We start from the raw sequence: 25,432 nt of genomic DNA on the forward strand, positions 1-25,432 counted from the left end.
GTCACACCATGTCATATGTGCGCTCCTCACTGAAAAGTGAAACTACGAAGTTAGACTCACATTCCTAGCCCCCTTTTTGCCCTTTCCATTAGTTTTTATGTTTTGAAGTTACCAACCTGTTGAAGCACAGCAAAACATTCCAGTTTAAAAAAAAGTGCAGCACAACATTTGAGTTTAAACAGTAAATACTTAGTGATAATAATGATTAAAAGAAAAGCAGAAATGGCTGGCAACATTGTAAAGACAGGCACATTCCATTGCTCAATGGATAACTGGCTGATGTATACTGAGTGAACTGAGTCGTATTTTGAAGCAAATGAAATAGCCAGTGAGAAGCGAGTACCAATTTTGCAGAGTACGTTGGATTTAAAGGCAAACACTCTGCTTAGAAGTCTAAATGCTCCAACCAAACCAGTTGAAATGAAATTTGCTGATATGGTGAAAGTACATTTTATATGCAGAATCAAAAGGAACGAGAGTCCATTTCAGCTTACGTGGCTGAATTGAAGAGATTGTCTGAGCATTGTCAGTTCGGCGATGGGCTTAATGATGCACTGAGAAATTGCTTACTTGTGGAATCTTACAAGAAAGCTTTCAAAAGTGGCTCCTAACTAAGCATATCTCACATTTAAAAGGTCAGTTGAAATGTCTGTACGAATGGAAACAGCAGTCAGAGGCACAATTGAGTTGCAGTCAGGAATGAAGGTGAGCATGAACAAAGGTGCAACATCTAGCCAAACAAAAAGTGCTACTGTTGTGGCAAGGGCAGTAAACACATACAAAGAGCATGTCCGGCAGACAGAAATAAATAGGCTGCAAAGGGAAGAGAAAAAGATGAAAATTCAAGCTGCAGTTTCAAAAAGAGCACAAATCTGCATGCTATTGATGAAAAATCTGATTATGATGAAAGTAACCCAGGGCTGAAGAGCCTTGAGATTTACAATGTGAAAAGTAGCAATAGACAAGGAATAAGGCTTAAGCCAAATGTGAATGGTAAATTAAATTGTAAATGGACACGAGCTCAACTATTTCAGTAACTGCACAAAATTAGTTTGAACAACATTTCAAAGATACTAAACTGAAGCCTACAGATAGCTATGTTTCTTGCAACAGTCCACGATCTCTCTACAAATTTGTTCCTGTAAATCCCGCGGACTGTTGGGTGGTCTATAATATAGCCTCATTAACATGCTTATACCTTTCTTACTCCTCAGCTCCACCAATGCCATCTGGAAAGCTCACTCTTGTCCACAGAACTTCTTTTTTGTTCCCCTAACTAATAAATCCCCTATCACCACAGCTTGCTTCTTCTCCCCCCTTCCCTTCTGAGCCACAGAGCCACATTAAGTGCCAGAGACCTGACTGCTGTGACCTTCCTCTGCTAGGTCATTCCCCCTCCCCAACAGCATCCAAAGTGGTATACCAAAGTGTTGTTGAGGGGAATAGCCACGGGGTACACCACTGGATGTTTAACCCCTTTCCTCTTCCTTACTATCACCCAGTCTCTGTTTCCTCTCTATACATCCTATATATCACGCCCTCAGCCTCCTGAATTATCCGGAGTTCATTCAGTTTCAGCTCCAACTCCTTAACAGGGAGTGTTAGAAGCTGCAGCAGGTGAAGTCATCAGGGACACTGGCCTTCCCACATCCCTCAAGAGCAACATGCCTCTTTCCCCTCCCCTACCTTTTTATTCTGGCATCTTCCCCCTTCCTTCTCAATCCTGAAAAAAGGTCTCTGCTTGAAAAATTGACTGTTTATTCTGTTCCATAGATACTGCCTGATCTGCCGAACTCTTCCAGCATTTTGTGTGTGTTGCATTCAACTAAACTGCCTGGTATCCCTACTGTTCAAACTATCCAAATACATAGTGAGATACTGTAAATAAACTGGAAAGAAAATCTACCCACAGGTTTTTCGCCTTCTCTCACTCAAGCCTCTCCTTGCTGAAGCCTTGAAGAGCTAAAGCCTCAAATAACCACTCTAATACTGTCTGCTCCAAAAATGTCTGTTCCAGAATGGCCCCTCCGCTTGTCCCTATCTTATTTTTATTTGTTCTTGCTAATCCAACTTGATTGCTGATTGGCCACTGCTCAAATGCCAAAATGCCACAACCCGATGCCTCGTGTACTCAATCGGTGAACCTGAGTGAGCTACATCTTCTCATGCTCCCTGATGGTCTGCTGTTCAGAGATGATGGTCCACTTCATCCAGTGAAGCTTGCCATGCACAGTTTGGGATGCCAACACGCTGAGTAGAAAGGCATCCAGTGCAGTCAGAACCAGTTCCTGCAGTTTCATAATCAACTCCTACAACCACAACAGAGATGGCCCCCGAACCTACGAGTGTTTCACAGCCGCAGGTCTCACCTGCCGAGCAGAGTGACCCCCCCCCTTTGTCCAGAAAGACATTATCCAATAGAGTAATAAATCCTCCAGGAGCATTTAAATCTTTAGGCCTGAATGGGACAATTTAAAATTTACTATGCTGTGGATGGCTGCTTAGTAGTTGTATCATATATCACATAGTATACTGTTTACACACATATAAATATATGGAAGCTGATATGCATTCTATATTGAGTTGGAGTCTATAGCTAAGTGGGAGGGGGTGTAGTGTATTTAATATTTCAGAAATATTTGAATAATACAGGCTGTCCCCGGGTTACGTACGAGTTCCATTCCTGAGTCCGTCTTTAAGTCGGATTTGTACGCAAGTCGGAACAAGTACATCCAGTATTATTTAGCATCAGTTAGTCAAACGTTTGACTTAGAATATAGTATATGTTTTATCTTTCTATGCATATAAAACACTTAAGAAATGTATGTATTCCAATAATTAAACCACTGCATTGCTTAGTAATAATTGTAGCTTTCATCGGGGCAGGGCCTTTCACATGCTCCATTATTCTCACTTTATCCATTATCCTTTAAAATTGTTCCAATCGTTGACTGACTGTAGCTTAACGCTTTTCCAATGACCAATGGCATTTCACCTCTTTCCAAACGCTTTATTATTTCCACTTTATTTTCAATCGCGATTGCTTCCCGTCAATGGAACAGAAACACTGAAGGTGGCGGGTCCCGAGCTGCGCTGGCTCCCGAGGTCCACTGGGTCCTAAGGACCACCGCACTGAATTCCCCGGGTCCTAAACTCCACCGCACTGAGACAGGCTAAATGGGACAAGTGGGGGCTGTGCTGGGTTTGGGTATTTGATCCTCCACAATATTCTACGTGGGAATTTAAACTGGAAGTGGCCGTGTTTTTTTTAAGAGATCGAGTTACGAGCTCAACATCAACCAGGCAAGGATTGTACAGGAGTCACTGGATCGACATCAACTCAGCACGGGAGCCGTCTTTCACTAGATCAAACTTGGAAAACTCTGTTCTCTGAGCCCAGTGCTGATCTCACTGCGCCACCAGCCGACCGGAACGGGGGGGGGGGGCGTCAGGGTGAATCTTACTAAGAAAGATTTAAGCCAAATGCAAAGTTAAACACTCAACATAGTTTCAAGGGCAATGACTTAAAATGGCGGACAGCGTCGCGAGCTGACTTAAAATGGCGGACAGCGTTCTCCTTCCTCGGTTCATAAGTACGAGTTGTCCATAAGTCGGACGTTCATAACTCGTGGACTACCTGTATTGTAAATATGTTGTTGATTAAGCATTCTTTCTCTGAATAATTCATTACAGGTTATATGTAAAAGTACTGTAATTGGCACACGTTATATATGCACACCGCGCTTAAAAGGGAAAATGAAGATAGACGTGCATTCCTGGCTCCCTTGCTTTCCTTTGAGTTAGTTTTTATGTTTTGGAGTTACAAAACATAACAATATCCTTTTCAGGATCCTGCCCAGGAACAGAAAAGTCTACAGAAATTGGTGGCCACAGCCCAATTCATCATAGGCACAGACTTCTCTATCATGGAACACATTTACAAGGAGAGTTACCACAAAAAAGCAGCATCCATCTTCAAAGATCTCCACCATCCAGACCTTGCCTCTTCTCCCTATTACCATTGGGCAAGGAGTTGCAGAAGCCTTAGGTCATCCCACACCACCAGGTTCCGAAACCAATTATTACCCTACAACCATCAGGCTTCAGGACTGCCATGGATAACTTCGATCACACTACTCTGAATTGATTCTACTCACTTTCAAAGTCTCTTTACAACTCATGTTCTCAGTTTTTTATTTGCACAATTTGTCTTCTTTCACATACTGGTACTTGTCACCCTTTGTCTGTTTATGACAGAATTTCATAAATTTTATAGCAATTATTTTCCCCCTGTAAATGCCTGCAAGAAAATTAATCTCATGGTAGTACATGCAATATATACATACTCTGATAATGAATTTAATTTGAACTTTGGTTTCCTACCTGTGTACCATTAACAAATACACAATTAGTACCTTCATCCAATTTATTTGTATTAATTGTAAAAAAAAATTGAGATAGCACTAATTCCTGTGGCACACCACTTGATATCTCACTAAATTTTAAAAAATCCATTACTCTTGTTCATTATTTTGTGTTAGCTGGCTAATCCTCTGTCTATGGCCACATCATCTCCCACAATTACTCTTTGAATGAGGGACATTATTAAATGGCTTCTGGAGTTCAAAGTTATTTGTCTTAATAGGAGTGGTCCCAGATAGCATGCGGATATTACTATATCTTATTAATAGAAAAACTACTTAATTATCCTAAGATGCATAACAGAAGTGGAAAACAAAGAGTTACAGTGTACATTCCAAAGTTATTGTCAGACAGAGAAGTTCCAATGACTTGCCTTAAGACTCAATATTTTAAAATTATAATGCAAAAATATTTAGTGATGGTTTGGCAATGGTTCTGGTTTCATTTAAAAGCATAGAGACAAATATACATAATCATCATGGATTCTTAGTAACAGATAATATTACTAAGTTATCTTAATAACTTAGGATATATTCACAGCTGTATACTATAAAAGATAAGTAGAATTTATTTCACCTGCTGTCACTTCGTCTCTAGCGGCTAAATTCCCGTTGATTCCTTTTGCTTTTGTCTCAGTATAAGCTGTTTGACTTCCATTCTGAGTTGCTGCAGGGTGCTCGCTGAATGAGTAGCCATTCTCAGTCCTGGATATACATTCATCTGTGGCAGTCTGTTCTTTAAAATTCGCAGCAAATTGATGTGACGCATCTTCAAGGAGAGTGTTGGAGCCCCATTGTGGTGCATTCGCCTCAGACTTCCTGTCATCTGCCATTCTTCTTTGGTAAGATCACAACTGTAATTATGATAATTGTACTGGTTATTAAAGATGACTGCTAGCAATGTAAAGTACAATAATCCTTCTCATCCAATTTCCGCTTTTAATGATTACAAAAGAGAACCCCTTCTGTGCCTATTTAGCAAACAGCATCAAGAGTGGTTTGTCCTTACAATGGAAATGCATATACATTTGTTTTCATTGTCAACTGAATGATTTTATCTTAAATTTAAAGTATAATCAAATCCAATCTAACAGAATTTAAGAAATGGGACCAAACTGAAACTTGCTTCGCTTAGGAGTAAATAATTATATTGAAAAATCTGGGTCTGTGCATTTATTTTTTCCAAAAGCAACTTATTGCATTTTTACATTAATTATACATATTCTCAACATAGGAAAAATAATTTGTTGACCCATATCCATTGTATCGTTTAACAAATAACTGCAAGCAAATCATAGCTACATAAATCCACCCCCACTTTTTTCATCTTGTATTGCATGCTAATAGAACAAGTAGATAAAAGAGGAGACAACAGAAGCACGACAAATCTCCTTAAAATAGGCACAATTAGCAAAACTAAATTACTGGAAATAAGAGGATTGAGCAGCATTTGGTATATTTTACCATCCAGGACTTCCTGCCTTCACATCATTTGCTTTTTCTTGTAAAGCTTTGATTTAGTCACTTCTTGTCTTGTTAGTAATATAGTGATAAACACTGGAGATTATTTAATTATAAACTGTAATTCTTCATCACATTTATGCCATTTCCATTGTCAGAATTTCTACCCTATGAAATTAGCATTTGCATCTCAAGAAATGGTTTCTGTGAAGACAAGTAAATTATATGGACTATTTTATAAAGCTAAAATTTGTATGTTATTTCTCCTTTACTTTCAATAACTAAGGACAATTTTCTTCAAGGGATCAAAACTCTACTTGTTACAAATCTTTTTTCTCTTAGTGGTTACAGAGAGAAGCTAGCCCAACTTTATTCTTTAATACATGCATAAAAATGAGAATAAAAACCATAATTACACCCATCATTCCACAACTACTTAGAGAGAAACCACCGGTGGTGATGCCACAGAAATAGATTTTGCAATGTGGGTGGCATCCTGAAAATACCTACTTCTGAGCACGTTCAGTTAACGCCCATTTTTTTTCCCTTCAGAATTTCTCTAGGTACGATTAAATTGCATTGCAAGGAAAACCAGAAAATCTGGGACCTTGGTGAAAGGGACTGTCGTCTTAATGAAAGGATTGAGAAACGGACATGAAGAACGGGAAGGAGGATATAAAAGTGTACTTGAATATAATTTTAAATTAGGTACATCATGAGCAATTTGTTGGTGCAGTGATAACAAGGAGTTTTATTAAACAAAGATCTATGCTGATCCATAGAAAGGGATGGAGCAGATAACTACCCTTTGACCACAGCATAAAGTTTTATTATGTTTTAAAGGTCACGAGAAAGATGGGCAGGTTCAAGAAGGAACAAGTTTAGAGCAAGCAAGTGCAGGAATGAATAGGAGATCACAATTAGCAGGCAAAAAAAAGCTACCAAAGAAAAGTAGGAAGATCATGGCAGAATTTGAAAACAAAGTAGAGACTTATAAATCTGAAATTTTTTTAAAGCAGAGACCAACTTAGGTCAGCAAGTACAGGAGGAATTGAGGAATGAAATTTCAGGATGGATAGTAGAACTTTTAATACCAGATAATGAAGACTGAGTGAAAGATAGCCACCTAGGAGTATATTTGAATAGCTACCTCAGCAAAGAAGCTAGAAAGAAAGACTGAACAGAGAAACAAGAAAGATTCAGATTAAAAAAATGATAAAATTTAAATTGTAAACCAATTCAGTAATGAGAGATGATCATGGATTGAAAAGATCATGATGTAAAATTAAAATCAATTTGGTTTGATCGCCAAAGTAGCAAAAAGGTAGAAAACACCGGTATGAAATATTTACAGTACACCAAGCAGTTGCTATAGTATTGAGCAAGAAATTAAAGATGCATGTAATGGGTAATCATCAGAGACAATAGCCCACAAATAGACCTATGGTGTAGCCTCAAAGGGCTAGATCCCTGCTATTTTTTTTAAACAAATGAAACTAATAATTGTTCAATATCTGGAAGTTTGGTTGAGGACCAAATGTTCCAAGTCATGGCAATTACATTATTATCATGGCTTACATAATTAATCATTTTCAAAAGGCAGTTTAATGAGGGAATAGTGTACAGATACAAAAGCAATTATAATTTCTGTGGGGCAAGGTTAAGTATGAAATACTCCAAGTTATCAGCAGAGTGCTATAACAACTCAAGGCAATTGAAGTCTCCATCAAACTTGCACATCATAAACATCTTGCTTAATAGCAAAACCTGGCTACCTGGTGCAGAATTATTTTTAGAACCATTATGTATTATATATTACCATCTATTGGTCGAAAAGATTATTACAGCCATATATTGATTCAATATAATCATGGAAATGAATAATGAAGACTTGTGATACTGTAATACAGAAACAAAAAAAGGAAACTTTCAGAATGAAACATCTTGGCTCAAATTTAGCAGCCAGAAAAGTTTGTCAAATATATAGATAGAGATTTTCAAAACTGTTGACTGAATTTAAAATAACATCATTCCCCCAAGTCAAATGAGCGCTTGAAGAACAGAATTCCAAATTTAAATCAAGAGATTCAAAACTGAAAAGAACCCATGAGATGTTTGTTCTAACAAATGAGGAATATGAAAAATTCACAATGATCATCAATGGATGAGTTAAGAATAAGTTTTTTTCGTAAAAGGTTTAAGGGTGGAGTAGAGCTGCTCAAGGGTGAAGGAAGGAACTGGAGAATAAAGGTACAGCTTAGAATCTTAAATATTTCACTTTTTCTTACAAGTAATGATGCAAGTGAGAATAAAATGCGAAGTAGTAGAGCACTATCAAAAATAACAATATAAACTAAATCTGTTCTTTAAAAACTGAACCTTAGATGGAGGGATCAGATAGGTTCCCCCTGCATATACAGGACAATCTACTACCTCTAGCAGTCAGACAGAAGATAAAAATCATAGTTCTTCATTTTTGTTGAAATAAATAAATTGTGCTAGTGAACTGGTTATAATCTAAGATCATTACTTTATTCAAATCTGAAGGTGTATGGATAATCATAAATCAATACAGTTGGAGCAATCTAATGATCAATGCCCAATTATTAGAATTGAAATGCTATTAGAACTTGAAATGCTATCAATGACCTTCGAGGAAATGTGAAGGTTCAATTATAGCCTTTGTGAATTTATTGAAGTTTTGCTTCACAAACTCAGTAGCGTATATTTTGAAGGTGCGAGCATTCAGGCAAGCAAGACACAACTGAAAAGTGGTAAGATTCCAAGAAATTTGTACAAGGGGAAATCCAGCAGCATAAGAAACAAGAAAATAAAAAGGTAAATAGTAACTCTAGAATAGAAACAGAAGTGCTGAAGGCATTCAACAGAACAACGGTAATGAAAGAAGTCAGAACTTCCCCACAAACATTCGTTTTGTCACAAGTTAGCAGATAAAAGCCAATGGGAAAGGTTTCCTTCCCTTGTTTCGATACAAATCTGCAATTATTTCAATTCTGATCAGAATGTACACCAGAGATAAATGTAGGCCCTCCAGAGAACAGGGTTTGTGAGTTAATAATGGTAAGTAAACAAAGAAATGACTGCTATACCTTGAATAACTATTTTGCATCAGTATTCAACAAAGAAGACATTTATAATATTCCCAAGATACCAGATACATTAATTTCAAATAACCTTTCAGGAAAGATTATTAATAGGAGAAATCAGTTGCAATTGTACAAGCCGTTGGATTTCTGCATACAGGTGACCAACCCTTCACTTAACAGCAGTTTGGTTTAACAGAAATTCACCCTTACAGAATTCAAAAACGGCTACTCAAGAATCCATGACACAGAATAAAAACTATCTCTCATGGAATTTACATGTCAATTTTTATTTTTTAAGCTTCCATTTTTTTTGCACAAATGACATGGCTTTGTGTTATGGAAAAACCAAGATCAGGGCAAGCTTCTGGAAACACAACTCTCCTCCCCACCCCCCCCCCCCCCATAACAGAGGGGCTGCCTTTATAGTTTTGGCCCTTGTGCCTTTTATATAGTAATATTTGAGGAGATTCAGCAGGCTATTCTTGGAAGGGGAGGGTTGTCCTAATCAGAGCTAGTAAATAGTTGTATTCCTTAAGAGTTCAGAACAATGAGGGGAGAAATTATTCATATAAATCAGGTCCTAAGGAATGGATGACAGGGTAGATGCTGAGATGTTTTCACTAGCAGAAGAGGTTTGAACAAAATAATCACAAGAGAAGGGGCTGGTCATTTAAAACTGAGCTATGTAGAAATATCTTTTCACAGAAGATAGCAAAACTATGGAACTATGAATAGTTTGGGAGATGAAAGATGGATCGGAAATGGATAAACATTTGATAAACTTTGGAATGCAGGGGTTTGGAGAAATGGTACTGAAGAGGAGTTGAGTCCAACATGGATCAGCCATTGTTATATTATAATTGCAGGGAGGCTTGAAGGGGCTGATGGCCAACTCCTGCTCCTATTCTATTGTTCTTATGCAATAGAAATGGATGAGGGTAGATCTGCAAAGCTTGAATTTGAGGAGGCTTCGAAACAACACACCAAAATTCTGCACTGGCTCCAGTTTTGTTTTCACTTCATTTAAATATGAATTATATGAATGTAAATGAGACTTCAGCAGCACTGGGTACACATGATACATTCACTGCAAGATGTCAAAACTATTTCCATCTGTAAACCTTACAGTAAGTACTTTAAAAATTGCTGCATTGCATGGCCTTCTTCGATATTACTCGCTGGAATTTAGAAGATTGAGGGGGGATCATATTGAAACGTTTAAAATTCTAAAGGGATTGGGCAGGCTAGATGCAGGAAGATTGTTTCCGATGTTGGGGAAGTCCAAAACGCGGGGCCACAGTTTAAGGATAAAGGGGAAGCCTTTTAGGACCGAGATGAGGAAAAACTTCTTCACACAGAAAGTGGTGAATCTGTGGAATTCTCTGCCACAGGAAACAGTTGAGGCTGGTTCATTGGCTATATTTAAGAGGAGGTTAGATATGGCCCTTGTGGCTAAAGGGATCAGGGGGTATGGAGAGAAAGCAGGTACAGGGTTCTGAGTTGGATGATCAGCCATGATCATACTGAATGGTGGTGCAGGCTTGAAGGGCCGAATGGCCTACTCCTGCACCTATTTTCTATGTTTCTATGTTACTAATCAGCAACAAAAGCAAAGGATCACTGTTTCCCTTATTCCAGTTCACTGCCAAATGCTGCTTAGTTACAAAACTGTAATGATTTAGCCAACACTGTATTACAATATAACAAAGGATCACCGAATAAGAACACTGAAGATCAGTCTGGACTTTCAAGCAGATTGTGATCATAAGTTAAAAATAAAGCTTACTTTAAACACATTTGGGATTTTGGAAGACAAGGACAAGACAATAATAATACTGGCATTGCTCATTATAATAAATACTCACTCGTATTTTTTAAAACTGCAAGAGCCTTGTAAATGCTAAAATTCTCAGTAGTTCATTGATTTCTGTTCATTGTGCTCGGGAAGACTGCACCAGAAAAACAAGCAACTTTTGGATTCCCATACTTTGTTACAGCAGAGTATAACAACGGAGGCCCCTGACTGATTCCTTCATTATTACTGTGAGCACTGACAGTTGCACCATTTAGCCTCGGTATAAATTCTGATCTCGCACTTTCATTCTACACCAGCTTCCATATACCACAGATGAGTCAACTTCCAATGCTTAATTTAGAAATCAAACTGATGATGCTTGCATCTCCAATCATTTGCAGCTCTCTGCTGGTGATGTCAGTAATGAATCATAGTGTCATAGAGTTATCCAGCACAGAATCAGGTATCTCGGCCCAACTCATCCATGCCAAAAAGTTGCCTTACTGAGCCTGAATTCCTACACCACTGGCAATGCCAGCATTGCAGATGGTCCAGGGGATGTTCACAGGAACATATGAGGAGCACTTGATAGCCCTGAGCCTGTACCTACTAGAGTTAGAAGAATGAGGGCTGGATCTCATTGAAACCAATCAAATATTGAAAGAACTAGATAGAGTGGATGTGGAGAGAATGTTTTCTACAGTGGGGAAATTTAGGACCAGAGGGCTTAGCCTCAGAATTGAGGGATGTCCATTTAGAACAGAGATGAGGAGAAGTTTCTTTAGCCAGAGGGTGGTGTATCTGCGCAATACATTGCAACAGGTGGCTGTGCATGCCAAGTCATTCAGTATAAGGCAAAGGTTGACAGGTTCTTGATTAATCAGCTCATCAAAGGGCATGAGGAGAAGGCAAGAGAATGGGGCTGAGAGGAATAATAATTCAGCCATAATGGAATGGTGGAGCGGACTCAATGGGCTGAATATTTCTAAAAAAAACCCAGAGTCAAGACAGCTACTTCCTTTCAATCATTTGGTTTTTGAAACAACCAGCAAAACCCTCATCTCTATGGTTTAAAAACATCATGACTACCTTCATCACATTGTACTACAATGGACTTTGTTTTTCATTTCATTCCAATTGTGCCCCTTCTTATAAAAAATGTGTAGAACTTATGTCTATGCCCATTTATTTGAATATTTATAACCATATCCTGCTAGTCTTTCCTATCCATGTAAATGACCCAATGTCTTTTACATACCACGAACTCCTTCTGCCTAAAACATATCTGGCAGCTTGTGCTATGTACTCACCACCATCTATCTGAAATAACTGTTCCTCAGATCCACTTTAATCTTTTTCCTTCTCACTTCAAATCTATGATGATGAAATTTGCTGCACTAACAATGTAAACAAAAGATCTTATGAGAAAAGCAATTGGAAAAAAACACAAAATTATTTAGGATCCACTAGTTTTCAAAAAGAAGTTTCCTTAGGATCAATTGTTAAAGCTTGCAGGTTGACATACAGTATGATTGTGAATGAAATGTCTAAAAGCTCTTTCAAGTAATCATCCCTGGCTATGAAACTGCAATTGCAATCCACCTGGGATTGGCTTGATCAATTAAGATTTACATGCTTACTTAGAGACCAGATGTGTCTCAACTACTTGCTTAGTGTTCATTTTAAGCAGCTGCTACATTAAAAAGGGACATTTCTGAAGGTTTACTATATAATTTAAGCCCCAGCTTCTAAATGCAAGAAACGTTTCGCCAAAACAGAGCTCGTCAATCAAGCACACCAAGAAAATTATAACTTTGCACCAGTCTCATCTATTGTAATTAATTAGCTGCACAGCTGCCCAACTATGGAATTGCAGAATGCATATTGTCTCTTCAATTCCATTTTGTTACAGTTAAAGAGACTCAATACCCACTTCACAGCAAACACATTTAAGAATGACGAAGCTGTGGTATGTGAAAGTTTCAGCACAAGATTAATGAAAGATATTTGACCCATATTGAATCATGTACAGAGAACAACTTTCTAAACTGTTGAAAGTATCAAGTTTTACTTTATTTGCTGAGATAGAGTGTGAAATAGGCCTTTCGCCCCTTTGAGCCACGCCGCTCAGCACCCGCGATTTAACCCCACGGGACAATTTACAATGACCAATTAACCTACTAACCACTATGTCTTTGGACTGTGGGAGGAAACTGGAACACTGGGTGGAAACTCGCACAGTTGCGAGAAGAATGTACAAACTCCTTACAGGAAATGTCAGGAATATTACAGAGTATTACCTTAACACTTGACCTTAAGAAGGTCGAGAATACATCCTTCTATTCTTAGCAGAATAGAAGGACGCCCTTTTAGAACAGAGGTGAGGAGGAATTTCTTTAGCCAGAGGGTGGTGAATCTGTATAACCAATTGTCACAGTCGGCTATGGAGGCCAAGTCGTTGGGTATATTTAAATCAGAGGCTGTTAATATTCTTGATTAATAAGAGTGTCAAAGATTACAGGGAGAAGGCAGGAGAATAGAGTTGAGAGGGATAATAAATCAGCCACGATGGAATAGCAGAACAGACTCAATGGGCCAAGTGGACAAATTCTGCTCCTATACCTTATATCTTAAGGAGTTTTCTCTGTATTGGGTTCCAGTTCTGTACAGTACATTATGGGCACATCTCTCCCCACCGTGTGTAAAATCTACAGGAGACGCTGCCTCAAGAAGGCAGCATTGACCATTAAAGGTCCCCACTATCCAGGCCACGTCACCTTTCTGCAGGTACCAATGGGCAGGGCTTCCAAAAGCCTGAAGTCCCAGACCACTAAATTCAAGACAGCTATTTCCCTTCAACCATTTGGTATTTAAACCAAACAGCAAAACCCTAATCCATACAGATTAGAAACACCACCACCACCTTCATTACATTATACTAAAACTGACTTAATTTTCTTTTGTTCTAATTGTGTTCTTTCTTGTAGGAGGGCAAAGGAGGAAGAGAGTAAGTGAAAGAGGATTAAAATGAAAGTGATTAGTTTGGCTAAAACATCCCAACTAACCTAATTAGCATGATTGTGTCTTCAAAATTATACCACTTCATTACTCCATTATATATTTATAACTATTAGCTTGAGCAAACTCAATATTTCTTTAGATGAACAGTACAGATTAAATAAAAAGGTCTGTGTACCCAAAACAAGTGTAACTTGAAGGGTCTTCCTCAACAGGTCTATTCTCATTATTTGGATCTGAGTGGATATCTAGACGGAGCATGGTTCACATTCAATCTTAGCCCAGCACTAGTTTGGATAAAGCATCCAAGACTTGGGCAAAACAAAAAAAAATGGGATTGCTCGCAACTTTGCCATAATATTTGACTCACATGAGATTTAGACCACATAAGCAAGCCATCACTGAAACCACAAAAGCTTCAGCCATGCCCATGTCTCACCTAGCTCATTTGGTGTTTAAGAGCTTTCCCATATCCATTATTACCAGATGCATGCAGAAACAAATAAAAAATAATACAGTAGGAGCTCACTGGGTCAAGCAACATCTGTGGACAAAAAGCACCTTTTGTGTTCATAAATGCCATTCAACCCTCTGAATTCTTCTAGCATTCTGTATTTATTTGTTCAGCGTACCAGTATCTGCAGTCTCTTTTGTCTTCATTGAAGCAGAAATCTCTGCCTGTTATCACTGTTAGCATGAGGATTCATTCAGCAGATCCTGTCCAAATCATACCGGAGAATGGGCACTAAACCAGTGAAAGCAAAAGGAAATACTTTTGTTTCCCACCCCTTAAGAATATCTACACTATTTTTAAATCATTGACTTTCAAAATTTGTCCCAATTCCCACAGCTGACATATAAATGATCTACACTTACATCGAATTCCATGATATTTGTAGTTAGATTCATTATATTATAAATCTCACTGAATTCAATTGGGACGACACTTCTTCGAAAACTCAGTGATTTTCATTGTATCTCTTCTAACACATGCCCTCTGGTAGCATCCTGGTAAACCTCTTCTGCACATTCTGCAAAGCCTCTACATGCTTCCTATAATGGGGCAACCAATGTAAATGCAATACTCAAGACGCAGCCCAACTAGTGTTTTAAAAAGCTGCAACATAACTTCCTGGCTTTTGAACTCAATTCCTCAACTAATAAAGGCAGGCATGCCATATGGTAATACAAGAGGTTCTGTACATTCTGGCAATTTTGAACAGACATAAAATGCTTGTGGGAACTCAACAGGTCAGGCAGCATCATGAATAGAATCCTGATGAAGGGTCTCAGACTGAGACATCAACTGTTCACTTCTCTCCAGTAGATGCTGCCTGACCTGCTGAGGTCCTCCAGCATTTTATGTGTGTTGCTTAAGCACAACTGTACTTGATTCAGTATTGGGAAATGTTTTATCAATCTTTTTTTATTAAGTTTCAAATAGATAAACATAACAATGATAGTAATACAAAGAGATGGGGATGACATTAATAACGGTTAACATATACAGACACAGACTCTGAGTAACATGTGTAATCTAAGCCTCTCAATCTCTTAGTAACCAAACATGAAAAAAAAATCAGAAGTATGAACCTGGTCAGGTGTCAGATCTCACAGTGGGAGAGCATTTTGGAGATAATGATCACAATGCTATCTCCTTTACAATAGCATTGAAAAAAGAGATAGGAACAGACAAGTTGGAAAAGCGTTTAACTGGAGGAAGGGGAATTATGAGACTATCAGGCAGGAACTTGGAGGCTTAAATTGGGAACAGATGTTCACAGGGAAAAGTACAGAAGAAATGTGGCAAATATTCGGGGATATTTGTGTAGAGCTCTGTATAGGTACGTTCCAATGAGACAGGGAAGTTATGGTAGGGTTCAGGAACCGTGGTGTACAAAGGCTGAAATAAATCTAGTCAAAAAGAAAAGAAAAGCTTACAAAAGGTTCAGAGAGCTAGGTTACGTTAAAGATCTAGAAGATTATAAGGCTAACAGGAAGGAGCTTAAGAAGGAAATTAGGAGAGCCAGAAGGGGCCATGAGAAGGCCTTGGTGGGCAGGATTAAGGAAAACCCCAAACCTACAAGTATGTGAAGAGCAGGAGGATAAGATGTGACAGAATAGGACCTATTCAAGTGTGACAGTGGGAAAGTGTGTATGGAACCAGAGGAAATAGCAGAGGTGCTTAAAGAATACTTTACTTCAGTATTCACTATAGAAAAGGATCTTGGCGATTATAGTGATAACTTGCAGTGAACTGAAATGCTTGAGCATGTAGATATTAAGAAAGAGGATGTGCTGGAGCTTTTGGAAAGCATCAAGTTAGATAAGTCGCCGAGACCAAATGAGATATACCCCAGGCTACTGTGGGAGGCAAGGGAGGAGATTGCTGAGCCTCTGGCGATGATCTTTACATTATTAATGGGGATGGGAGAGGCTCCAGAGGATTGTAGAGTTGCAGATGTTGTTCCCTTATTCAAGAAAGGGATAACCCAGGAAATTATAGACCAGTGAGTCTTACTTCAGTGGTTGGTAAGTTGATAGAGAACAGCCTGAGAGGCAGGATTTATGAATATTTGGAGAAGTATAATATGATTAGGAATAGTCAGCATGGCTTTGTAAAGGGCAGGTCGTGCCTTACAAGCCAGATTTAATTTTTTGAGGACATTGATGAAGGAAGAGCAGTAGATGTAGCGTTTATGGATTTCAGCAAGGCATTTGATAAGGTACCCCATGCAAGGCTTATTGAGAAAGTAAGGAGGCATGGGATCCAAGGGGACGTTGCTTTGTGGATCCAGAACTGGCTTTCCCACAGAAGGCAAAGTGTGGTTGTAGACAGGTTATATTCGGTGACTAGTGGAGTGCCTCAGGGATCTGGTCAGACCCCACTTGGAGTACTGTGCTCAGTTCTGGTCGCCTCACTACAGGAAGGCTGTGGAAACCATAGAAAGGGTGCAGAGGAGATTTACAAGAATGTTGCCTGGATTGGGGAGCATGTCTTATGAAAACAGGTTGAGTGAACTTGGTCTTTTCTCCTTGGAGCGACAGAGGATGAGAGGTGACCTGATAGAGGTGTATAAGATATTGAAAGGTGTTGATCGTGTGGATAGTCAGAGGCTTTTTCCCAGGACTGAAATGGCTGCCACACAAGGGCACAGGTTTAAGGTGCTTGGGAGTAGGCACAAAGGAGATATCAGGGGTAAGTTTTTTTATGCAGAGTGGTGAGTGCATGGAATGGGTTGCCAGCAACGGTGGTGGAGGTGGATAATGATAGGGTCTTTTAAGAGACTTTTGGATAGGGACATGGAGCTTAGAAAAATAGAGGGCTATGGGCAAATCTAGTAATTTCTAAGGTAGGAACATGTTTGGAACAACTTTGTGGGCCGAAGGGCCTGTATTGCACTGTGGGTTTTCTATGTTTCTGCACCATACGCTTTCTTGACCACCCTGTCAAGCTGTGTACCCACTTTCAGGGTGTTGTGGACTTGCACTTAAAGATTCCTCTGGCACATCAACACTGTTAAGGGTCTTGGCATTAACAATATACTACATCTTTATATTTGATCACCTACAGTACAACACTTCACACTTGGCCAGGCTAAACAGCTATTTCTCTGCTACATCTGCACCTGATCTAGATTTTGCCATATTCCTTGCCAGTCTTCTACACTGTGCACAACACCACCAGCTGACTACAGACAGTACAGTAGCATAGCAGTTCACATAATGCTTTGCAGTGCCAGCCAGAGTTCAATTCTGACCACTTTCTATAAGGAGTTTGTACGTTCTCCTCGTGACCATGTGGGTTTCCTTTGGGTGCTCTAGTTTCCACACATTCAAAAGAAGTATTGGTTAGGGTTAGTACGTTGCAGGCATGGTATGTTGGCACCAGAAGCATGGCAACAGTTGTGGTCTGCCTCCAACGTATCCTCAAACCATGTTTCAAAGTACATCTGACAGATAAAGCAAATCTTATAAACTCACTAAGCATCCCATCTTCTTTTTCATCTACTCTTTTATATCACAAATAGCAGGGTGGTGGGTATGTGAAACACCCTGCTAGAGGTGGTGATAGAGGCAGATACATTAGACACACTCAAGAAACTACAATATGGATACCTGCAGAACACCACTAGTCACAGACCTCCAGCCAGAGTAAGACCCATTAATCATTACCCTCTTTTCTATGAGCAAGCCAACTCTAAATTCAAAAGGTCAATTCACAGTGGATCCCATGCATCTTAAGGGAGTGGGATACAAAGGAGATTAAGATCAACTTTGTGCCTACAGAAATAAGACAGGATTTAATTGTTCCAATTTACAATGGAATATATGGAATCACAGAAACACCATGACAGGCACCTTACATCTTTAAGTGCTAGAGCTAATATTCTGTGCTGACTTTAATTTATTTTGAGAGCACAAATGAAGCAATATCTTGACGCTCAAGAGGAAGCAGATGATGTCTGCAATCATGTCTGCAAGGTTACAGTCTGACTGGAACAATGCCAATTGTTGAACTGGTTGTAATGAATGGCAGCTCACGCTTTACTTCTCCCTTGCCACAAATCACTGTTATTTATACCCTAATTGACAGTGGTGCATTAAACTCATGCTCCCAGCAGATGCTACACTATTTACTATCTTGTAATCTTTATTTCAAACCTGTTACCATCCCTTTTCTTTGACTAGTGAAGCATTACATTGAATTATGCAGAAGACTTGAATTTTTGGGTGATAATAACTTTTAAAACACCCCTAAAAGGCCTACCTGGAAAATCAGCTCTTAATTTTTCTTCAATTTAACTCGTTGTTTACAATATGTACCAAGCATGCAAAAGTTATACTTCAATTAATTTTGCATTTATTTGCTTGCTACAGTTTTTAAAATGCCGATAGATGCTTTTGTCTAACGCCATCCGGCTGTGGGATATACAAATAGATGGCAAAAGCCAAAAGAGTAAATATGTAAGTGGAAACGAGACAAAAATGAAGTGTTTGCAATTGTATGAGTGCAAGTGAAAACTTTGTTGAAGAGATATTGCAAAGCTTGAATCTGTCTGCAGCTATTATTGACAAATGACTTTCATTTAGCTGTAATTTACATTAATCAGAAGTTGATACATTGCAAGTTAAAATATAATTAATTGAATCTACCTAAATTAGGCAAACACAAAAGAGAATTAAGGAAACATTTCTAAACTACATCATAAGCAAAATGGAAATGTTTAAACCCCACATATACAGCATAGAAATGAGCCATTTCGCCGTTTCAGTTCACACCACTGTTCACACGGCAAGTGTATACCCATCCGTATGTTGCAACCTGCCTTCATAACTTAATCATCATGAGTGTACCCATTCTATGGTAAGTACATCCTTCCAGTTGCCTGTTTCTATATACCCTGAATAACCTAACACTTCATTCTTTGAAAATTAAAACAGAAAATGCAAGAAAATCTCAGCAGGTCACACAACATCTGTGAAAATAAAAATAGTTAATGTTTCATGTCTGGGACCTTACACCAGAACTGAGAAAGAGAGAAACAATTTCATCCAGGTAGTAAAGACCAAAGGGAATTGAATAATAAAACAGGCTTGAGGGGGAAAAGCCCTACTGCTGTTCCATGTGATTGTAAATACATAATCCTGATAAATATCTTGACAAATGGGCAAATTCTCAAAAGAGAAATTACCCTTGATGGTAACCAATAATGAAAGCACAGCTAGGATGTATAAAGAAGATTGCAAGTAAGTACTGAGTGTGCAGGCAAATACGGTGATGCTAACAGGCTTGATAAACTGATTAGAAAGGCTGACTCTTTTATAGGAGTCAAACTGGACAGAGTGGAGGCTGTGGTAGAACAAAGGACCGTCCGGAAAATCCTGGCAATGTTGGAAGATATTTCTCAGCCTCTGCATGCCACCTTGGCTTTCAGTAATAGACTAACACAACTGCACTTCTCCAAAGAGTGCCATATGAGGTCCACCTTATCCTTGGCCATTAGGTTGTATAATGAATCAACCGACAGCCTGGGAAGTGATGCCGCCCCACCCATTAGATGGTTATTAACCAGAGCTCTTCTTAAACTCTGTTTACCACACCCTGCTATTACTAACACCCTGTGCAATACTACCATCACTTCTTGTCTAGATATTGTGAATGTGCACCAATTACTGTATAATATTACAGTAATACTTGCACGACCATCTGATCAGTGTGAACCAGTAAATATTGTAATCTTTGACTTGTAAATCTTGTACATCTCATTTTTAACTTAATTTTTTATTCTTTCTTGCATCTCTTCTAATATTTGGGTATCTGTGCACTTGCATTGCTATTGTGACACTGTAATTTCCTTTGAGATTAATAAAGTATCCATCTAGCAATATGGAGAAAAACTTGGAAAAGCAGATCTCCAAATACAGTTAAGTATTTGGTTTATGGTTTATTTATGAAATGAAAAAAATTTAATTTATAGATAGTTATGTGAAACTTCTGCTATGTAAATACAAATTATATTTATTACAAATTTACTTAGTCAGAAATAGGATCATTAACTTGTTGAAGCAAGCTCCCCAAAATGGGCGATTGTCAAATGCAGCAAATTCCACATTAGACTTAAAATTCATGAAAAGCATGACAAGGTTTTAATTTTGACTCCTACTTTACAATTTGAGTTCTCTCTATTTACCTTCTTTTTCTGATCAACATAGAAATCAACTGTTATAGGTAGTTACACATCTTTCACTAAACAATTCGCAAGTTAACTATGCATCTTGGGTACAGATGTAAAGAACACAATAATACTTTCTTTTAAAAAACCACAAAGAAATAGCACAGAATCCTACCCAATCTTTCTGATCTTAAAATTAAACAGTAGCTAAAAACATACAGATTTCTGTTAAATTCATTCAATATGTTTTAAAACTGATAAAATTTATAAAATGACTAGTACTTATCCATTTATTGCAATACCGCTTGGATAGGCCCTCCTGGCCCTTCAAGCCACGCCGCCCAGCAACCCCCAATTTAACTCCAGCCAAATCACAAGTTACAGTGACCAATTAGCATACCAACCGATAGGCCTTTGGACTGTGGGAGGAAACTGGACCACCTGGAGGAAACCCAAGCGGTCACATGGAGAACATACAAATTCCATTGAACCCAGATTGCAGGTACTGCAGGAATTGGTCCGGGGTGGAAGGTATTGTAAATCACTATACTCCCATGTTGTCCTCTCTAATGTGGACCAGTGATAGTTAGTGTTCAAAAAGATTAACCTTATGTGGAAAAAGTAAGTTAAAGTTCCCATTTTGTTGTGCCAAATGTGATCATGATCAGATAACGTGTTTTAGTGAGATTAATTGAAGGACACATATTGACCATGGTAAATTCCTTAATGTTCTGAATATTAACATGGAATCTTTGATATCACCTGACAGACTGAATGTTTCATGAGAACAAAAACAGATTAGCAGCACAGCACTCCTTTAGAGCGCTAGATTTTTATGTGGACTTGAATTCTCAATCTTCTGATTGCGAGCATGAACCATGGCTACTAAGGAGCAGCTAACCATCCGAAGAACAGCCACGAGTATGCTTGTTTAGTGAAAATAGTCAAATAAAATGTTCAAAAGCACAAAAACTGTTGCTTCGTAACTGAACCCAAACCTCACGGTCCTCAAAGGCAAAGCAAGTCAATAACATTCAGGTTATTAAATCAGTTGTTGAGAGAGCCATTAAATGCCCAATGTTGGAGAAATATTCAGCAGGTCAGACAACAACTGCGCAGAAAGAATGCGATTTAATCTTCTTTTGCACAATTACCTTTTATACAAACTGGAATGTAGAGTTGAAAGCTTTCCAATACAAAGGCAACCAGCAGGAAGATGTGTTGAAAGGATGGACAGCAGGAAAGTTTAAATGACAGAATATTAAATAGGGCAAGGTAAAAGGAGCAGTAAATAACAACACCAGAACTATGACAAGTACCCACCATCTGAAAAAGAGCATTGCTTATCATTTCGATTCATCATTCTCACCAGAAGTGTTTATATATTCTATAAATTAGATTTACTGCTAATACGAAATTGTTACACAGGAACTTGCCATAAATGTGGCTAATTCCCTATTCTCTGAGCTTTGATATACCGCAAAAGAAAATATCTAATCCTACACATACCATTCCTCTAAATTAGAGGTTTCCAACCTTTTTATGCCATTAACCAAGGGGTCTGTGGACCCCAGGTTGTGAACCACTGCCCTAGATGAATGAACAAACTGAATTCAATATCATAAGATCTCTCAATAGCTACTTCCATCCCGCTTTTCATTGTACTTTTATTCAAACAGTGGCTGTAAACAGCTAGATAAAGATTTTCTATTATATTTTGAATTACTTATTTACAAAAACATTTTTCAAAAGCACTGTATTTTTTTTTTGCAGTGGATTCTAGTTAAATGGGACACGTCAGGACCGGTACATTTTGGCTCAATTAAGTAGCTGCCCCAAATAGAAACACAGAAAACTTACAGCACAATACAGGCCCTTCGGCCCACAAAGTTGTGCCAAACACATCCCTACCTAGAAATTACTGGGTTTACCTATAGCCCTCTATTTTACCAAGCTCCATGTACCTGTCTAAAAGCCTCTTAAACGACCCTAACGTATCCAGCTACACCACCGTCGCCAGCAGCCCATACCACGCGCTCACCACTCTCTGAGTAAAAAACTTACCCCTGACATCTCCTCTGTACCTATTTCCCAGCATCTTAAACCTGTGTCCTCTTCTAGCAACCATTTCAGCCCTGGGAAAAAGCCTCTGACTATCCACACGATCAATGCCTCTCATCATCTTGTACACCTCTATCAGGTCACCTCTCATCCTCTGTCGCTCCATGGAGAAAAGGCCGAGTTCACTCAACCTGTTCTCATAAAGCATGCTCCCCAATCCAGGCAACATCCTTGTAAATCTCCTCTGCACCCTTTCTATGGCTTCCACATTATTCCTGTAGTGAGGCGACCAGAACTGAGCACAGTGCTCCAAGTGGGGTCTGACCAGGGTCCTATATAGCTGCAACATTACCTCTCCACTCCTAAATTCAATTCCATGACTGATGAAGGCCAATACACCGTATGCCTTCTTAACCACAGAGTCAACCTGCACAGCTGCTTTGAGCGTCCTATTGACACGGACCCCAAGATCCCTCTGATCCTCCACACTGACAAGAGTCTTACCATTAATACTATACTCTGCCATCATATTTGACCTACCAAAATGGACCACTTCACACTTATCTGTGCTGAACTCCAGATGCCACTTCTCAGCCCAGTTTTGCATCCTATCAATGTAACCTCTGACAGCCCTCCACACTATCCACAAAACCTCCAACCTTTGTGTCATCAGCAAACTTACTAACCCATCCCTCCACTTCCTCATCCTAGTAATTTATAAAAATCACAAAGAGAAGGGGGGCCCAGAACAGATCCCTGAGGCACACTACTGGTCACCGACCTCCATGCAGAATATGACCCATCTACAACCACTCTTTGTCTTCTATGGGCAAGCCAGTTCTGGATCCACAAAGCAATGTCCCCTTGGATCCCATGCCTCCTTACTTTCTCAATAAGCCTTGCATGGGGTACCTTATCAAATGCCTTGCTGAAATCCATATGCACTACATCTACTGCTCTTCCTTCATCAATGTGTTTAGTCACGTCCTCAAAAAATTCAATCTGGCTCGTAAGGCATGACCTGCCCTTTACAAAGCCATGCTGACTATTTCTAATCATATGATACCTCTCCAAATGTTCATAAATCCTGCCTCTCAGGATCTTCTCCATCAACTTACCAACCACTGAAGTAAGACTCACTGGTCTATAATTTCCTGGGTTATCTCTACTCCCTTTCTTGAATAAAGGAACAACATCTGCAACCCTCCAATCCTCGGGAACCTCTCCTGTCTCCATTGATGATGCAAAGATCATCGCCAAAGGCTCATCAATCTCCTTCCTCACCTCCCACAGTAGCCTGGGGTACAATTCATCTGGTCCCGGCGACATATCCAACTTGATGCTTTCCAAAAGCTCCAGCAAATCCTCTTTCTTAATATCTACGTGCTCAAGCTTTTCAGTCTGCTGCAAGTCATCACTACAATCACTAAGATCCTTTTCCATAGTGAATACTGAAGTATTCATTATGTACCTCTGCTATTTCCTCCGGTTCCATACACACCTTCCCACTGTCTCACTTGATAGGTCCTATTCTTTCACGCCTTACCCTCCTGCACTTCACATACTTGTAGAATGCCTTGGGGTTTTCCTTAATCCTGCCCGCCAAGCCCTTCTCATGGCCCCTTCTGGCTCTCCTAATTTTCTTAAGCTCCTTCCTGTTAGCCTTATAATCTTCTAGATCTCTAACATTACCTAGCTCTCTGAACCTTTTGTAAGCTTTTCTTTTCTTCTTGACTAGATTTATTACAGCCTTTGTACACCATGGTTCCTGTACCCTACCAGAACTTCCCTGTCTCATTGGAACGTACCTATACAGAGCTCTACACAAATATCCCCTGAATATTTGCCACATTTCTTCCGTACTTTTGCTTGAGAACATCTGTTTCCAATTTAAGCCTCCAATTTCCTGCCTGATAGCCTCATAATTCCCCTTCCTCCAATTAAACGCCTTTCTAACTTGTCTGTTCCTATCTCTCTCCAATGCTATTGTAAAGGAGATAAAATTATGATCACTATCTCTAAAATCCTCTCCCACTGAGAGATCTGACACCTGACCAGGTTCATTTCCCAATACCAAATTGAGTACAGCCTCTCCTCTTGTATGTAGGCTTATCAACATACTGTGTCAAGAAACCTCCCTGAACACACCTAACTCCACCCCATCTAAACCCCTCGCTCTAGGGAGGTGCCAATCGATATTTGGGAAATTAAAATCTCCCATCACGACAACTGTTATTATTACACCTTTACAGGATCTGTTTCCCTATCTGCTCCTTGATATCCTTGTTACTATTAGGCAGCATATAAAAAACACCTAGCAAAGTTATTGACCCTCTTTCTATTCCTAACCTCCACCCACAGAGATTCCATAGACAATCCCTCCATGACGTCCACCTTTTCTGCAGCTGTGACACTATCTCTGATCAAAAGTGCCACACCCCCACCTCTTTTGCCTCCCTCCCTGTCCTTTCTGAAACATCTAAAACCTGTCACTTGAAGTAACCAATCCTGTCCCTGGGCCATCCAAGTCTCTGTAATGGCCACCACATCATATCTCCAAGTACTGATCCATGCTCTAAGCTCACCCGCTTTGTTCACAACACTCCTTGCATTAAAATAGACACATCTCAAGCCTTCGGTCTGAGTGCGTCCCTTCTGTATCACCTGCCTATCCTCCCTCTCGCACTGTCTACAAGCTTTCTCTATTTGTGAGCTAACCTCCTCTTCCCCAGTCTCTTCAGTTCAGTTCCCACCCCCCAACAATTCTAGTTTAAACTCTCCCCAGTAGCCTTAGCAGATCTCCCTGCCAGGATATTGGTCCACCTAGGATTCAAGTGCACCCGTTCTTTTTGTACAGGTCACACCTGCCCCAAAAGAGGTCCCAATGATCCA

At 39.3% G+C, this 25,432-nt stretch overlaps 1 protein-coding gene across 17 annotated transcripts in view; it reads right to left on the reverse strand.

The window, feature by feature from the left end:
* The window catches only part of map2 (microtubule-associated protein 2), a 288,679-nt gene that overhangs the window by 78,805 nt on the left and 184,442 nt on the right, over window positions 1–25,432 (reverse strand). For all 17 annotated transcript variants that reach the window (XM_073046811.1, XM_073046804.1, XM_073046820.1 and 14 more), the window contains one exon: window positions 4,999–5,275. In XM_073046811.1, coding sequence (XP_072902912.1) covers window positions 4,999–5,254 — 256 coding nt within the window. In that variant the 5' untranslated portion in view covers window positions 5,255–5,275. The remainder of the gene's footprint in view (window positions 1–4,998; window positions 5,276–25,432) is intronic.

The sequence above is a fragment of the Hemitrygon akajei genome, chromosome 5 (genome assembly GCF_048418815.1).
Source record: "Hemitrygon akajei chromosome 5, sHemAka1.3, whole genome shotgun sequence".
NCBI classification, from domain to species: Eukaryota; Metazoa; Chordata; class Chondrichthyes; order Myliobatiformes; family Dasyatidae; genus Hemitrygon; species Hemitrygon akajei.